Source organism: Amblyraja radiata, chromosome 29 (assembly GCF_010909765.2).
Source record: "Amblyraja radiata isolate CabotCenter1 chromosome 29, sAmbRad1.1.pri, whole genome shotgun sequence".
In the NCBI taxonomy this organism is placed as follows: Eukaryota; Metazoa; Chordata; class Chondrichthyes; order Rajiformes; family Rajidae; genus Amblyraja; species Amblyraja radiata.
Window position 1 is genome coordinate 24,573,116 of NC_045984.1, and position 18,780 is coordinate 24,591,895.

At 40.9% G+C, this 18,780-nt stretch overlaps 1 protein-coding gene across 2 annotated transcripts in view; it reads right to left on the minus strand.

The window, feature by feature from the left end:
• Window positions 1–1,062: 1,062 nt before the first annotated feature.
• The window catches only part of LOC116989490 (GRAM domain-containing protein 2B-like), a 63,068-nt gene continuing 45,350 nt past the window's right edge, over window positions 1,063–18,780 (minus strand). For both annotated transcript variants that reach the window (XM_033046928.1, XM_033046927.1), the window contains exons 2-13: window positions 15,425–15,568; window positions 14,202–14,280; window positions 13,025–13,094; window positions 11,256–11,356; window positions 9,319–9,417; window positions 7,873–7,944; window positions 7,541–7,612; window positions 7,185–7,275; window positions 6,394–6,483; window positions 5,288–5,387; window positions 4,633–4,740; window positions 1,063–3,335 (exon numbers count right to left, since the gene is read on the minus strand). In XM_033046928.1, the coding sequence (XP_032902819.1) occupies window positions 3,320–3,335; window positions 4,633–4,740; window positions 5,288–5,387; window positions 6,394–6,483; window positions 7,185–7,275; window positions 7,541–7,612; window positions 7,873–7,944; window positions 9,319–9,417; window positions 11,256–11,356; window positions 13,025–13,094; window positions 14,202–14,280; window positions 15,425–15,568 (1,042 nt within the window). In that variant the 3' untranslated portion in view covers window positions 1,063–3,319. The remainder of the gene's footprint in view (window positions 3,336–4,632; window positions 4,741–5,287; window positions 5,388–6,393; window positions 6,484–7,184; window positions 7,276–7,540; window positions 7,613–7,872; window positions 7,945–9,318; window positions 9,418–11,255; window positions 11,357–13,024; window positions 13,095–14,201; window positions 14,281–15,424; window positions 15,569–18,780) is intronic.

Consider the following 18,780-nt stretch of genomic DNA (forward strand, 5'->3'; position numbering starts at 1 on the left):
AGGTGTTACCAGTTTGATAGCCATCGGGAAAAAGGATCTCCTGTGGCGTTCTGTGCAGCACCTTGGTGGGACCAGTCTGTTGCTGAAGATGCTCCTCAGGTTGACCAGTCTGTCATAGATGGGGTGAGATGTATTGTCCAGGATGCTCTGCAGTTTGAGGAGCATCCTCCTTTCCGAGACTCCTAGGGTGGAGCCAGCCCTCCTGATGAGTTTGTTGATTCAATCAGTATGTTATGGACTGATTAATGTAAAACAATTCAAACCGCTTAGATACCATTGCCATACATTTTAAATCTTCCAGGACTTTGGGCAGGCTGCATTTGGAGTACCGTGTGCAGTGCAGTGGCCATTTGGCTTGTTTTGCATGTCATTGATGATGGCATGTGCCTTTAAATTTTAGACTACCCATTATATTGTGGGTGGGATTTATAACTTATTTTTGGGCTATGTAGCTCACGCAGAAGTTTCGTTTTTAGTGTAGTTTGGAGAGACCATGGAGAAGGTTTACCCTTCGACCATGCGAGGTGTAAAGGAGATCATGCAAAGTGTAACGGAGACACGAGGAGTTTTCTAATGTTTAAAGTAATTAGCTGGAGTTCGATAAAGATAGTAGTAATGAGTCTGAAGAAATTTGGATGTATCTTACTGTTTTATATCAACAAGAAAGCATTTATTCATCAAAAGACTGTTTTGAAGACTTATCTGTGAAGCTCTGAAGGTCTCGGTGAGTGAGCTCTCATGCGTATCGAAGATATTCCCCTTAACCATGCTCATCCATTTAGCAGCGAGAGGGTTAATTTCTCGAACAATATAAAAATCGGCCGCTACATGCAGTTCTGGTCACACCATTACAGAAAGCATGTGGAGGCTTTGGCGAGGGTGCCTGGCTGAGAGAGAGTAATAGCTATAAGGAAAGGTTGGATAGTCTTGGATTTTTTTCTCTTGCTCTTCGAAGGCTGAGGGGAGACATGGTAGAATTATGTAAAATGTAAAATTATGAGAGGCATAAATAGGGTAGGACAAAAACTAGGCTGCAAAAAAATCTGAAAAGAACCAACAAACAACAGTGCATTGTTATTTTATTGCTGATTGTTTGGAGTACAAAATATCATTTCATAGAAATGAAACATAAATTAGTGCAGGTTCAACAAAATTGTTACATTTCCCTTATAAACTTATAATAGAATCAAACGAAGCCCCATCATTAAAGGTTGCATTAACATATGGAAATACTGTGAAATCCACATAAAAATATAAATATAACCATTAATATTCATACAGATTCAGAAGTGAGCTTTCCTTGGCAACCAGTGGGGGAAAGAGGACTTTTCTTCACCCCCAAAGCAAAATAAAATGTCTGGCCCAACACTCTGTACAGTGCAGAGACAAATATCCCATGATCTCCCACATAGTTTTATTATATTTTAATTAGTGGAATATTAGGTTTGGATGACACTTGATCAAAAGTATTGAATTTGGTACAGGTGTTCCATTTTTAATCTGTTTCTTGTTACTCTGGTTTGTTAGTAGGTGTGGACTGGCTGGATAAAATGAGTTTATTGTTTGAAGGAAAGAGTTAAGGTGACAACTCGGTTGGAGAAATAAACATACCCTTACCCAAATAAAAATTAATGTCTTTCAGAACCATCTTGGTGCCCTATGTGGGATACTGTGCTCGTTACTCCTGTACAGCAAACTTAATTGTATTGTATTCTTTGGACTTGACCTCATTAATCTTTCCTTTGCTTAAAATCACAGTTTATTCATCATGCTGAAGTTAAGCAAAAATTTAGGAATAAGTTACTCAGGTACAATGGGCCTTCTGCAAACGTAGTGAGAGGTAGTATCATGACTCATGTTTTTTTTTTGGAAAATGCCCCATGACTATATAACTTCCATATGTAAAAATGATATCTAGACCATAAGGTAGGTCATGTCATGTATTTTCCCCCATGCAGAAAAGATCTCATATATTTTACCTCCATCATTTGTCTACGAGAGGATTTAAAAAGACCAAATGCCATATTACACAACTACTATGTATGAAATATTGACTTCATTCCTACCACTCTTTAAACTTCACAAACAGCTGCCCAAGCATTCCATTTTATTTTACTATCACTGAAAATTTAAGCCCAACAAGCCTACAAATTGTTAAAGTTGTCAGCGAACAGGAATAGATCCTGTATCCTGGCGCTGTACAAATATTATGTAAATAGTAGTTTAATACAATATAGACTGTATGGCTTAATATCATTCAAGATGAGCAAGAAATTGTCACCCATTGCTACATCTGTAGAATTCTCTAGCCCAAGGAACTGTGGATGAACATATTAAAAAGTTATATTCAGGGTTGACAGATTTAAGATTAAGGTTATGATTACAAAGTATGAACAGAAATTCAGTTCATTTTGAATACCACCCATAAACTTTATTAAATGGCAGCAAAGGTCTGGGGACTTTTTAAACAAAGTTTTTACATTTTTCACTATTTTTATAGTTTTTTTGTTTGTATAACATGATCTCAATGCTTCAGTGCTGCATACAAATTTGATGTACAGTGAATGCTGAGGATAAGCAAGTTTCTTATTTGCATTTAAGTTGCATGTATTCGATTCCATTTATCACAGCTTTTAAAAAATCTCCTTCATTTTAGCTTCACGTTGAGCCTTCAATAGATAGTAAAGACTCAATTATTGCAGAACAGATTAAAACTATTGCAATTCCCATTGGTGCAGCAGCTCCAAATAATTAACCAAGACTATTCTGCAGTTATTTATTTTCATCTTTATAATCAACTTAATTTAAATTCAAATCCACTGCCACATTGCCATCTTCTATGCCTAGGGTCCAATTCGTGGAAGTCATAGGTTTGCCCTTAACAACATTATTTTGCATAGTTCTTACTCCATCCTCCATGTAAACATTTCCCCCCCCCCCCATCTTGCGAGATTTAAGATCTTCCTCCTCAGTAATTGAGGTTCACGGTTCTCCATGACATAGTTTGTTGATTCACAGAAATTGATCTTGTAGTCTCAGTCATTGTGTTTTTGATGCTCTAGTCCTTTAAGAAGATCTGAAATTCACATTTTCTTTGAGGTAACAATGTAATGTGCCTCAAAATAAAGGGCAATTTCTTCCAAATGACTTGATGTTACAAGTAGAGCACCTCTCAAATATTTAGTGGTTGGTAGAATCAAAAGTGTTCCAGAAGTAGAGGTATTTCTTCCAATAGTCAAAGCCAATCACAATGCCCACTGGACAGCTTGTTTGAAGGACAAGGATACACATCTTTGTCTCTAGGAGGCTTGGTCCAATTTCATGGTCTTTTGTATCTATGCAAAACAATAATAGTCAATTAATAGACATTACTAATACAAAGACGAGAAGAAATTTCTTCAGCCAGAGCGTGGTGAATCTGTGGAATTCATTACAGTCCTTGTGTATTTTTTAAAGCAGAGATTGACAGGTACTTGATTGGTACGGGTGTCAAAGGACACAGGGTGCAGGCAGGATATAGACTTATTTTAAAAATAGAGATTGATAGTTCTTGATTATCAAGGACTTCAAAGGTTACTGGGAGAAGGTATGTGAATGCGGTTAAGAGGGAAAGGTAGATCAGCCATGATTGAATGGCGGAGCAGGCCCGATGGCCTGAATGGCCTAATTCTGTTGCTATGACTTAAGAGCTTATGAACTAATTCTGACAAATGTTGTATTTGATTCAGTGCTGTAAAATCCACCACTTAATACTTGTTAAAGAAACAAACTATTTGAAGATCTTATGGTATTAAATGTGAACATGTTATGTTAAGTGGAATGATACCTATAAACACTAGAGGGCAGAGCCATAAGGTTAGAGGATGAAGTTTAATAGAGATGTATGGGTTAAGATTCTTTTATTAACACAGAGTGATGTGGGCCTGGAACACATTGCCATAGGTGGTGGTGGAGGCACATACAATAGTGACGTTTAAGGGCCTGTACCACTTGGCGATTTTTTGGCGACTGCCGGCATCATATCAGTGTCACCAAAAATTTTGAATGTTTCAAAATCCAGCAGCGACAAAAAAAATGTTACGACACTTGAAAAAACACCACACGACATACGTCACGCCACAAATTTTTTGGTAACCTGATATGTCGGTCAATGATGCCGGCAGTCGCCGAAAAAAAATCGCTAAGTGGGACAGGCCCTTTAAAGGCTTTTAGATAGGCACATGGAAATGGAGGTAAAGGAGGTGATACGGATCATGTTCAGGCAGATGTGATCAGTTCAACTTGGCATTATGTTCGGCACAAACATTATGGGCAGAATGGTCTGTTCCTGTGCTGCATTGTTCTATGTTCTACGCATTTAAGCTTCATTCTTGGTCAAGAGTATTAAAATTACTGTCTGCAAGCGCAAATTATAAAGACAGGCATTTTGTAATGTAATATGGATGTCTGCTGAAATGTTAAGTGACAAAAATATATAAATGGTGCAAAACAAAGTGTGATGATAATGAGACATGGTCTAAGAGTCAGAAGATGATGAGCTATTCTTCAATGTATCCCATGTTACATGTTTAGTGCCAGTAAATGAGGAAGAGTTTCTGACCTTGTCAGTTTTAAACCAATGAAGGTACTTACTGCCTCTGTGCATCAAATTCTGGCCAGGCTCCCATTGACTTCAGCTGCTCTTCGAGGGCCACGATTCTTAAGCCAATGTACCCTGAAGAAACCAGCAACAGTAGGACTCTGAAAAATGAAGGATCGACGGTGAAACCGATTTCTGCTGATGCTAATTATTTATTCACCGATTTGAATAAGTCAGTTTTGCAAGTGTTACTTTCCATCATGCGCTGTATTTATCTATAATTATGGTAGCGGTAGTCAACATAACGTTGACAGGAGAGAAAATTCTGCAGCAGTACCTTAGACTACTTTTGTACAAATTGAGGGAGCACTCCTGATCTTTCTCAGCCTCTTAAAAATAAATCATTTTCATTGACAACATTGCAACTTCGATCCCAAAGTAACAATTTGAATACAATATGTAGCCATATACGTATATGGCTTCACATCCTTAAGTAAGAACCGCATTGGATACTTGGCTAAAAACTGATGTGGCTCTTGGCACTAGCTATTTCAGGGCAGTTACTCCTCAGTTCATGGTAGGAGCAATTAGACTCTTTGAATTACCATTGTTTTGGCAATATCTCAATTCATTACAAAAATATTGTAGGTTCTCTTAAAATTCACGGTTTAATAAGAAAGTCTATGGATCGAAGTGTGAAATACGTACAGGAGGACATAGATGATAATGAGCGTGTTGAAGGTGGTTGATTCATGAAATGTAGTAAATGATTTCACTTTCTTTGCCACTTTCCCAAACCAGGAGTTGCCTGCAAGTGGACAGAAAAATACAATGTTAATTTAAGAGAAACAAGCTAGTTTTTTTTAGGAACAAATTTTAATTGGAAATCGGGTTGAAGTTGGAAATACACTTCCCTATTATGTACTGAACGGTGCAATTTCTCTAAATGCCCTTCAAGAATATGGAAATACTGTGTAATATCTCAATTATAGAGTAGCCATTTTGATTTATGATCTCAGCCAGATTTCATTAAACGAGTTTGTCTGTTACATTAAAATGGGAGTCCAAAGGCTTCGCAAGAATGAAAGTAAAATTATATTTCTGGTTGCTGAAAAGGGAACTCAGCTAAAACAGAGAGAGAACATTCTGGAATACTCAGGTCAGACAAAATCTGTGCTGGCAGACATTAAGCTTACTCATCTGTCCAATAACCCTTCATCAGATCTTTGGCTAGTTCCGACAAAAGATCATAGACCTAGAACACCAAATCCTTGCATTTGGAGTTGATGGTTTGGAGTCACAAGGTAATACAAGGAACAGCAGATGCTGGTTTGTATAGGAGTGCTGGAGTGACTTGGCAGGTCAGGCAGCATCTCTGAAGAGCATGGATGGGTGACATGTCTGGCCGGGACCCTTTTGTGTCATTATCCATGTTCTCCAGAGATGCTGCCAGACCCACCAGGTTTTTTTCAGCACTTTGCATCTGCTTTTAAAATGATGTTTTACAATAAAGAAAAAGAACCAGAACTAATATTTATTCCACGATTCTCCAGAAGTAGAAATGCTTGGTTTGGAGATCAAAACTAGGGTTCTTCACATCAGGTGGTGAAGGTGGAAGGTTGGAATGGTAGCCAAATCCAGCAGAGTTTTCATCCTCTGCACTAAATGAAGAGTGGAGAATAATTCCTTCTGGGCAAAGTGAATAAGAAAAGAGTGGAAGCCAGGCTATAGTTGAGCTTCTTTCTTTACATGTAAAGCAGCAAGCATTCCATTTTGCAGCCATAGTGCCAGGTGATGCAGTAACTAATCCTTACCATTGCCATGCAAGATTTCTTCAATAGGTCGACCTTCCTGTCCTTTGTTCTCATTATAAGGAGTCTCAATTGTAGTTACATCAACAGAAGCTGTAAAAAGCACAAGGAAAAAACTACATGGTCACAGGGGGGAATACTGGTGTATCAGAGACCTGAATTATTTAAAGACCAAATCATTTCATCTGAAATTATTGAATACTTAACAAGTCAGGCTGTGTCTATGAAGGAGGGAACATGCAACATTTTCATGCTTAGCAAATTATAAAGGAACAAAGTGCGTGAATGAAAAAATACACAAGGAAAGGTGATGGGGTTATAAGATACCCAGCCTTGACCTACTCACGTGGCCAAAGCATTTATGGAGCCGGACAGTTAAGCTTGGTAAGCCCAGAATTTTGATAGCAGGAAGCTCGCTAATGACAATGTTAGACTGTCTCATTGGGAATGGCCATTTGTGCCACAGAAGCACCAGGCAATGTAACATGTCATATATCAGCCCATGTCCGTATTACATACAGGTGCGCAGAGGAGGAAAACAGATTTGACCATGGACATCTTTAGAACATCTAAACCAGAATGTGTGTTGTGGCCAAATACACCACAAAGATATGTTTAAATACACAAAATATTATTGCAGTAAAGTATTATAGGACAGAAAAGCTGTTTATAGTTGCCAAGTCCTGAAGGTAATCGTGCTTTAGATATTCTCTGAGCCAAGGTACTTCACAAAATCCATTTCATTAAAAAAAATGGTTCGCTCCCCACGTTACAAATATTTTAGTGCTGCTAACCTGTCCTTGATATTGATTGTAGAGAATCTTGAGTGCCGTCAACAGTGTCTAGATCTTGGCTTTTCTCTTCAATGTTGGATTGGCCCGGTTCCTTTTATGGGGGGGGGGGGAAATATTTTGTTACAGACTTCATATGGTCATCAACAATTAATTAGAATCCATTATTTAATTTGATCCATTATATAATTTGATCCATTATTCAATTTGAATGTTAAATTAGGTTTTGTCCAATCTTGAATAACAGTTGCAAGACTACAAAGCTCTAAGTGCACAGGTATTTTACATCATGCATTAATTTCACATCACAAGTCCAATGTTACTTAAAACATGTTACAATAAATAGGTGTCGATCTTACCAATAATAATTTACACTCTGCCTCAAAGCTGTTTTCAGTAGAATTCTGAGGCGTATTTAAGGGACTTCCATTCTGAAAAGATAGGTAATTATTAACATAAATATATAACATTCAAGTGCAAATATATCAAATTCAAATATATCAAATTCAAAGACAATAGTTCGCAGTGGAGTACTCATAGAATATAAAATGGTACAGCACAGGAACAAGCCCTTTGGCACATGACATCTGTGTCATGATTCAAACGCATGCACTGTGTTTAATCTCATACCACTGTTCTCCAACACGAAAACTTGATTTTTAATTTATAAAAGTGGCGACTGAAAATGTACCTGCAGATGAGAACACACCGTCTGCAGGATTTTAAAAGTCAAGTCTCTTGATCTTAGTGATGCAAACAAATGCTGAAAAAAAAGTCAAGACAAAATTAATTTTCTGCAAATATTTGCTACATTCCTAAATTTTAAATAGGATTTAAACAAAACCATTCAAAATATAAATCCCTCAGTAATCATGTTAATATGAAGCCACACAATTAAATCTTCGGACATATCACTATACAAGAGCACTTTCAATCACTTGTCACTAAACCTCTCTAAAGGGGATGGGAGATATCTTCTACCCCAATACCCCGTTATCCCAGCACATTTCCAAAGCTGACGTCAATTTAAACTAGTAGCAGCCTCATCCACCACCAACATAAGGTGCTCCTGTATTGCAAGTATCTCTGAGCATTTGGGAACATCAAAGCCATGCATTAGCACAGCAGACTTACAGCCAATATCAAGGAGAGGTGAGTGACGCTAAAATATAGGACAGGATTGAACACTGTTCTCTGGCACTGGCGGGTTGAATCGGGTGCTATGTGCGTGGATTTTTTTTTTACCCTCGGTTACTCCGACTCTCCTCTCACATCCCAAAGCCAAGCAGTCAAGCAGTTCATATACTACTGTAAATGAGCGGTAGAATCTGGGAGGTGCTGGGGAAAAATGAGCGATGAGAAGAGAGAAAAGAGTTGATAGGAATGTGGCTTGAATATAAGAGGGATTTATTTGTGCAGACATAGTTGGCTGGTCTGGTTAATGATTAACACCAACAGTTTTAACAAGTGGGCAAGACTGTTTCTGGGCTGCAAGTCAAGTCAAGTCTATTTGTCACATACACATACAAGATGTGCAGTGAAATGAAAGTAGCAATACCTGCGGATTGTGCAAAAACGACAGTACCGAATAGAACAGAATCACTATTTACATGTTAGAAAAAAACCAACAATTTTAAAAAGACACAACCGTAAATTAGTACAGTAAATTAGTCCCTGGTGAGATAAGAGTTTACAGTCCTGATGGCCTGTGGGAAGAAACTCCGTCTCATCCTCTGTTTTCACGGCATGACAGCGGAGGCATTTGCCTGACTGTAGCAGCTGGAACAGTCCGTTGCTGGGGTGGCAGGGTCCCCCATAATGTTGCTGGCTCTGGATCTACACCTTCTGATGTATAGGTCCTGCAGAGGGGCGAGTGTAGTTCCCATAGTGCGTTCGGCCGAATGCACCACTCTCTGCAGAGCCTTCCTGTCCTGGGAAGAGCATTGAATAAACAGGGTATCCCAGGAACAGGTGAAGACAGATTAAAAACAATAGAAGATCTGCTTTATCAGGATACAGGCCTTAAGAAGAGAAAAACTAAATAGAGGGAATTCAGCTGCCTGCTGATTAATCATGGTCAAACGCACCATCATCCTCAAAACAATTTCAGTCACAAAAAAATCTATTCAAATCTTGCCTTTTCTCCTTCTGATGTCTTGATACACAGGGCACTGGGGACAAGGAGGGCTATGTTCTGCTTCTTTAACACAACCACTTCAGTGACCGGAACAACAAGCTGAATAAAAAGACAAATGAAAAAGTTAGATGATCCTCCTTCTGCTCCTTCATTGATACCTTATTGATTGATTATCAAGAAGAGAAAAGGGGTTGAAATAGGATTAGTGTGAATGAATGTCAATGTATGTGCGGACATAGTTGGCTGAAGGTCCTATCTTGATCTGATCCACGATACATCATCCATCCTCTGAAGGAGTGACAAAAGAAGCAGACAGTAGTGTTTATTTGACAAGAATGGGACATGCTGGAAGCCCTCAGCAGGTCAGGCAACATCAGTATAAAGACGTACAGCTAATGTTTTAGGACCTGAAACATTACCCACTCTTTTTTCCTACAGATGCTGCCCTGAAATAAGAAAATTAAAAATATATTTTTATTTCAGAAATCACACCTCAGTGGTCTTTTAAGTTTGAACATTTAAAATAACTAAGCACATACTAATTCAGTAGTAATTTCCACTTGCTTCAGTTTTAGGCCCCATATCTGAAGAAGGATGTGCTGGTGTTGGAGAGAGTTCAGAGGAAGTTTACGAGAATGATCCCAGTGATCATTGGATTAAACGCACGAGGAGCGTTTTGTGGCTTTGGCCCCTGCACTCGAGTGAGGAGAGATCTCATTGAAACCTACCAAACAATGAAAAGCTTAGATAGAATGGATATGGAAAGGATGTTCCCAATAGAGGAGGAGTCTAGAACCAGAGGGCACAGCCTCAAAAGAAAAGGACGTGCATTTAAAATGGAGAAGAGGAGGATCTCCTTTAGCCAGGTGAAGTTGTGTCATTCATTGCCACAGGCGATGTGGAGGCGAAGACTTTGGGTATTTTTAAAGTGGAGATTGATAGGTTCTTGATTAGCAAGGGTGTCAAAGCATATGGAGAAAAGGCAGGGGAATGGGGTTGAGAGGGGAAAAATAGAACAGCTGTGATCGAATGGATGGAGAGAACTCAATAGGCCAAATGGCCCAATTCTGCTCTAATTTCTTATAGTGGACAATATAGACAATAGACAAAGGAGTAGGCCATTCGGCCCTTAGAGCCAGCACCAGCATTCAATGTGATCATGGATGATCATCCCTAATCAGTACCCCGTTCCTGCCTTCTCCCCATATCCCCTGACTCCGCTATCTTTAAGAGCCCTATCTAGCTCTCTCTTGAAAGTATCCAGAGAACTGGCCTCCACCGCCCTCTGAGGTAGAGAATTCCAGACTCACAACTCTCTGTGAAAAAGTGTTTCCTCAACTCAGTTCTAAATGGCTTACCCCTTATTCTTAAACTGTGACCCCCTGGTTCTGGACTCCCCCAACATGTTTCCTGCCTCTAGTGTGCCCTAACCCTTTATAATCTTTTATGTTTCAATAAGAAATCCTCTCATCCTTCTAAACTCCAGAGTGTAAAAGCCCAGCCGCTCCATTCTCTCAGCAAATGACAGTCCTTCCATCCCATTTATTGTTAAAAAATTACCACATACTGTCTACCCCCAGCTTCATGCTAATGAGGAATGTTGTTACATCCTGCTGTATATGACAATATATGACAATCTGAATTTGTTTGATTCCACAAAAGGATAGCATTTTGAATGTTCAGAAATTAGAACAATGCAGCACAGGAAAAGGCCCTTCGGCCCAAAATGTCCATGCCCAACGTGATGGCAAGTTAAATTAATGTCCTCCTATTTCATGTGATCCATATCCCTCCATTCCCTGAATATCCACGAACCTGTCCAAAAGCCTCTTAAATGCTACTATCGTATCCATCTCTATCACGCCCCCTGGCATTATTGTGGATATTTTATTTCATGCAACTGCGGAATGAAACAAGGCGTATAAAAACGAACATACCTTGGTTTCCTTCAAAATGCTGCTGTAGAAACAGACATAATTTTCCGTGATATACATCTTGCCATGGTATGGGACCTCCTTATACAAAGCACATCGGAAACCTATGAAGAAATGAGGCCTGGTTACGTAGCTGATTGTCATGACCTTCTAACCCTAGGGTGCAAAATTCACAAGTTCTATTTCTGATCCAAGATCTCTTAAAATCTAGGTTTGGTTCAAATTTAGTTTAGTTTAGAGATATAGTGCAGAGACAGGCCATTCGGCCCTCCGAGTCCACGCCGACTAGTGATCCCTACACACCAACGCTATCCTACACATGCTAGGGACAATTTTAAATTTGACCAACGCTAGGGACAATTTAAAATTTGACCAACCCAATTAGATTACAAACCTGTACGTCTTTAAAATGTGGGAAGAAACCGGAGATCATCACACAGGTCACTGGTAGAACATACAAACTCAGGTAGACACAAAATGCTGGAGTAACTCAGTAGGACAAGGAGCATCTCTGTAGAGAAGGAATGGGTGACGTTTTGGGTCGAGACCCTTCTTCAGACTGATAGCAACATACAAACTCAGTACAGACAGCACCCTTAGACAGGATCGAACCCGGGTGCTGTGGTGCTGTGAGGCAGCAACTCTACTACTGCACCACCATACCAGTGTTTAGAGTCCATTCTCTGGCAAATAGTTCTGGAGGGAAATTATTTTTCCTGCTTCAGAAAGAAATCGGAAGTGGCGGCGCTGCCTTAGCAGCTGCGGCACGCCTGCAGTCAGTCTGTTCATGTCCTGTTTTAGTTAGTTAATTTGAGTTATTAGTGCGAGTGTGTGTGTGTGTGTGTGTGTGTGTGTGTGTGTGTGTGTGTGTGTGTGGGGAAGGGGGTGGGAGAAACTTGTTTTAGTCTCTTCCTTCGGGGGGGGGGTGCGAATCTTCTTGTCGTATCCCCCGTCTCTGTCTCCGTCTGCGCTGAAGCCTAATGGCGGAGCTGGCGGCCTCCAACTGGGACCGACCTCGAGGCTCCAGAGGCAGAGCCAGCCAGGACCTACCAGCGCGAGGCTGGCCGACTTCGGGGCTGAGGCTGCGTTCCGGCGTTCGGCGGCGGCCCGACTCGGGGCTGAGGCTGCGTTCCGGCAGCGGCCAGACAGACTCGGGGCTGAGGCGGCGTTCCGGCTTTCGGCAGCGGCCCGACTCGGGGCTGAGGCTGCGTTCCAGCGGTGGCCCGACTCGGGGCTGAGGCGGTGGCGGCCCGACTTCGGAGGATTGGCCGCGGGACAGTGGACAACATCGTCGGGAGCTCGCAGGTCACAGGTTGGTGACCTGTTTTTCCGGAGCTCCCGCAATAACAGCTTCGTCCGCTGGACTGGAGGGCGGCAGCTTCGACCACCCCGGGCCGTGGAGTTTGAACCGGCCTGGTCACGGAGCACGGTTGAGCCGCGGGACTTACTTACCATCACCCGGTGGGGTCACAACATCGGAAGCCTGGATCGCCTCAGCGCAGAGTGAGAGCAAGGAGGGAAGAGACAAAGACTTTAAGACTTTTGCCTTCCAACACAGTGAGGAGGTGAACTCACTGTGGTGGATGTTAAATTTGTGTTTATTGTGTGTTTTGTTATTTTATTATATGTATGACTGCAAGGCAACAACATTTCGTACAGACCGAAAGGTCTGAAAGACAATAAAGGATACTTTGACTTTGATAAGCGAAGATATGAATTGCCAAATCAGTGTGGAAACACTAGCCAGATTCATTCTCTATATAGAAACTTACTGTCAATCACCTTCTCTGTTTCAGGAAGATCTTTGAACTGCTTGCGGAATGTGGCATTAGTCTTGATAATCTATAAAAAACATAAATTTATGAAAAGATAATTTTAGCTGGATCAAGAAAGGTTTTTTTGTTAAATTGTCCCACAATTGCTAGACTTAGTGTTTTTGATTTGAGAATAAAACACCATCCAGGTGTGCATCTTTAATAAATATACAAGCAGAAACAAGTCATAGCACCCCCAGAAAAAATATAGACAAATCAATTTGGTAGTAGAAACAAAGAACTCCTGATGCTGGTGACAATAAAAAAGAGACAAAGTACTGGAGTAACTCAGCATCAGGCAACATAAATAGGTGATGATCCAAAATATCACCTAATTTGGTAACTTTGTACATTGACAGCTTCTTCCAAACCTTCAACCTTGGAGGACAAAGGCAGCAAGTACACAAGAATACCAACTGCAGATTCCACTCCAAGGTACATACCATCCTGATTTGGAAGTACATTGCCAATCCTTCATGATCACTAAATCCACCTCCTGGAATTCCCTATCCAACACCAATAGGGGAATTCCTCCTTCAGAAGGATTGCTGTGCTTCAAGGTGGCTTACCTTCTCAAAAGCAATTAAGGAAGGCAATGTAGAGACAAGGAACTGCAGATGCTGGTTTATCAAGGGAATACACAGAATGCTGGAATAATGCAGTGGTTAAAGCAACATCTCTGGAGAACATGGATAGGTGACGTTTCCGGTCGGGATGCTTGTTTAGACTGAAGAACCTCAGGGCACAGCTCTCCGCAAAGAATCAGCCTGAAGAAGAATCCCAACTCAAAACATCATCTATCCATGTTCTCTGAGGATGTTGCCTGACCCGCTGAGTTACTCCTGCATGTTGTGCCATTTCTAAGGGAGGGCAATAATTGCCAGCAGCACACCGCCTGTAAAATCAGTCATATGACATTAAGAGGGTTTGATTTCTTTAATGTAATCGTTCAACAGAAGTAATTTCATTTGGATATCTCACTTGCCTATTTTTGACTATGAATAATAAATCATATTGTATTGTTGAGTATTTATCATTTTCTTTATTGTGCATTTGGAACATGTCGGATTCAGTTGGTTTGGAATAATTTGCAATTTGCAAAATAGAACATGATTAATATGAATTAATTCCTTACAGAGGTAGAGGAGGATAGTTTTCTTCCAATGCTTGGCTCATCGTCATTTTTCACATCAGATAAATCAAAGGCTTGTGACCTGAATAAAACACCAATTTATCTCATTAACAACCAGCCTTCTTTTCTGGTTTAGCCAAATTCAATGCCTACACATTGAGCTACACTTAGAAAAACAGCAGATTGGAAACCGAGGAAGGATACATAATGCTCGAGTGACTCAGCGGGTCAGGCAGCATCCCTGGAGAACATGGATAGGTGACGTTTTGAGTCGAGACCAGTCTTCAGACAGGTTGCTGGCATAAGAGGAAAGAAAGCTAAAAATGCAGAGGCGGAAACGGAGGTTGGAAAACACAATCTTAGTTCTCTGACCTAGGCATCCTTGGAGATTAGACAATGGAAAGTGTGCAAAATTTACTGTGGCTTCAGCTTAACTTGCACAATAGAACTGAACATTTAGAGTAACACAGGATTCCCGAAAACGCAAATACAACCATGGCAGTTTGCTAGAACCAATCTGTTGCTGAAGGTTCTCCTCAGGTTGACCAGTGTGCCATGGAGGGGGTGAGCTGTATTGTCCAGGATGCTCTGCAGTTTGAGCACCTCCAAGACCACCTCCAATGTATCCAACTCCACCCCCAGGACAGAGCCCCAAGCCCTATCAGAATCTTATGGTTCATTCTCCTGCACCTAATTTCTATGTTTCTATGTTTCTATATCCCCTCACACTCTAAACTTCAATGAACGTTGGTTATCCAACCTTCCTTCATTAGACATTAATAGCTGGAAAAGGCACATTACTTCAAAAGTTGACCACACTCACACTTTTCCCTCACATCCCTGTAAAGCTTTTCAAATGAAAATTTAAAGCATTATTTTTAGATTTTAATGTCCTTCAAAGTGTTGGCTTCATTGAGCATTGCCGATAATATTTTTCCATTGTGTTTGCCGAATTTATAGTGATTTGCAAGTCAATTCACAAATTCGGCTCCAGCCAAAAACAAAGTGCTGGAGGAACTCAACGGGTCAGGCAGCTTCTGTGGAGATAAGTGTGCAGGCAGTGTTTTTGCCAAAATACTTTGCTTCAGCTCCAATCAGATTGTTGTAGAAAAGAGAAATGAAGTGACACCACAAAGATCCTTAGTGTTACACAACTCAGAGCATTAAAAACTTAAATGCAACATGGTAATAGTCTTGCACTTCTTATAAAAGTTCACAAAGCATACCTCATCAATGGCTGTATTTTATCTCTTTGCTCAATCTCAGGCAGCATGGAATCATTTTCCAAGCTGGATACCGTCATCAGCATTTGTACTTTCTTTTTACTCTTCTTCTGTTTTTCAGGCATCATCCCAATCTCATTGGGGCAACTGCTCCAAAATAAAAGAAGACCTTAATGTTAATAAATCCTAAATGGCCATCAGCAGAAAATTACTAACATCATCACAGTTCATTGCTGGTTTCCGAAAAAAAGAATCATTCATGTAATTAGATACAGAATGGTACAATAGCATTGTCATTCGGAGTTTTGTTGGTCCGTTGATCCTTTTCCAAGTCACTAAGAGGTGGCATGCTGACAGACCTCAAAAAACAAGATATTTAGAACATCATATTGTAGCTTAAATCCAAGGAAGCTACAAATAACCATGCCTGAATGGCTCATAATTAAGACTTATTTGCCCAGAAATCTCAGGGAACAATTAAAATCATGAACAGTGTTTATTGAATAATGACAATATTTGCTAATTTGAAGATAATTTAATTATAAGTCTAGTTCTTTCCTGACCAGCTACATAGCAGACATTTTGCTGAAAGCAAATTGAGAAGTGAAAACCGCAGTTGGCCTGTGCAAGAGAATTCACAGTTCTGTTGCTTTAATAGATTGAAATATACAGTAAGGAAATCGGCCTATCTAAACCATGCTGGTCATCAATCATCCGTTCACACTAGAACATTCAAACTCTGTACAGAAAGCATCCAAGGTCAGGACTGAACCTGGGTCTTTGGCACTGTGAGGCAGCAGCTCTACCAGCTGTGCCGCCCTTGTTCTACTGCCTGAATGTGAAAATCAATCGCATTCTTTTATTTTATTCATTTAAGGGATGTGGACTTCGCAGGAGGAACCAGCATTTAATTGCCATTCCTAATTGCCCTCGAGAAAGTACCGGTGAGCTACCTTAAATCGTTGTAGTCCTCAAGGCGGAGGTATATCTATGATGCTGTTTGGGATTCCATCAATCACCAGGGAAATAGCACTAAAGCTCAGACAAAAATTGTAGCTTTAATTAATGATTATTTTTTTTTTTTTTAAATGGTGAAGGAATGGATAGGACAGGTTTAGAGGTATAAGAGCCAGATGCAGGCAGGTGGGACTAGAGTAGATGGGACATGTCAGTCGGCATTGGCAAGTTGGGCTAAAGAGTCTTTTTCCACACTGGATGTATGACTCGATGAATCAACCTTTGTCCTAATATATTCTGCACAAAATGACCAAACATTTTTTTTCAACCATTATAATGAAGGAAAGTTGTCAAAGTATGCAATGGGTTACAAAGTCAGATGTCAAAAACTGTGAAAGACAATGTTTAAACAGAAATTGCTTCACTCCAAATGGGATGGAAGATAGGAATACCGGAAATGCTGGGAAAGAGAGTCGTTCTGATGATGGGGTGGTGGCTACAACAACCCTCACACACAGATGTAGCTTGACCTTGCCGAGTTCTTCAAGTAGTTTATATTTTTGATTCAGATTTCCAACTATTCTATTTTTATAGCTCCAAGTTCAAGTTACATGTATGGTCACATTCACTAATTGGTGCAGTGAGATTTGAGTTACCATACAGCCATACGAATAAAAAGAACACGATCCACGATAGAATTTAACATGAACATCCCCACACAGCAGAATCAACATTTCCCACTGTGCGGGAAGGCAATAAAGTTCAGTCAACTTCCTCATTGTTCACCCGTGGTAGAGGCCTTTGAGCCCTCCGCAGTCTGGCGGCCCGATGTTCAGGCCCTCTCACCGGGATGATCAGAGCTCCTGCGTCGGAACGGAAGAACACACTCAGCAGTTTGACCAGAATCTATGTTGAAGTCTGGAACCACGTTTGAGAGGGATTGGGGGGGGGGGGGGGGGGGGGGGGGAGGAAGTGGGTGGATGAGTGCAAGGCTGGTTGGGAGCATGGTGCGATTCTTAAGCAACTCTTGATCAATTGATACATCACTGATGAAGTGCTCAAACTCCAAACCAGCAGCATTTACTGTGTTATCCGGCACACTTTACCAAGCAATTATCCCTTTGATTATTGGATCACTGCAAGTCTTTCCCTTTCTCCATTCACTAAGGTGACAGCAATGCAGAGTTTAATGCCAAAGTTCCACAAATATGTTGGGAAATACTTGAACTAAATTTCCACATTTTTATAACTGCACAGCATCTACACAGATGAGGAGATGGCCCAAATAGTGGCGCAGTTGGCACACCACATGTTAGAGGCAGTGTGTGTGCAGTCAATGGCACCCTGCAGTGTGAAGTAACTCTGCAACCAGGGCTAATTTCACAAGCTCTTTTCTCCCACTCCCTCCTAGTCTTTCCCAAGAGAGAATGATGTTCCTCTGTTTTTGAATGATCTCCTCCGCAAAATAACAAGTAACAAAACCTCGAGATGCAGCAAATGTCATCGGCTCCAGCCTGGAAGTAGCAGTTCATTGCCCAGGACTCCTTAACCACCAGCAGGTTTGATTAGGAGGTTTGTATCTGTGGCTGCCGCCAATGATAGATCTTTTTGAAAATGCACCTCACCCACTGTAGCCAAGTGTTATACAGATACGGCATGGAAACAGGCCCTTCAGCCCTCAGATTCCATGCCGACCATCAGTTCTATGTTTTCCCACTTTTGTACTTACTCCCTATACACTAGGGGTAATGTTACCGAGGCCAATTAACCTACAAACCCGCACATCTTTGGGATGAAGGAGAAAATCCACGCGGTCACAGGGAGAATGCGCAAACTTCACACAGACAGCAGCCGAGGTCAGGATCGATCCCAGGTCTCTGCCGTTCTTAGAAATGCTGAACTCTCTGCCATTACTTGAAATGCTGAACTTCAAAAATAGTGGCATCAAATCAACATGCAAAATAATCAGTCTACTTCTGGCAGACAGGCATTCTTCAATGCATGTGGAATAATATGCTCATCTAACATGATGGGGATCATGACAGAAGCCTCCTAATGGCGATCCCCGGAAATGACGACACGATGCACTCTGACATGTCGGGCGACTAATTCTGTCAACATGTTGGACGATGACAGAAGCCAACAGCGAGCTATACGTCGACTGTCCCATGAGCGAACAAATCTAACATGATTCATTGCTACCATGTGCACTATTTTAAAGCTCTGAAAGCAGTTGCAATGTGGAACAATCACAGTATAGTCAGTCTTTCCTTCTTATGCTGTGTACAAAGCTCCAGCAAGGGGTAGGAGATTGCAACCTTCACGTGGTCCACCCTGCTTCAACGAATGCAATCAACCTGACGTGCACAAACAAAAGATCAAACAGAACAAGTTGTCTTACA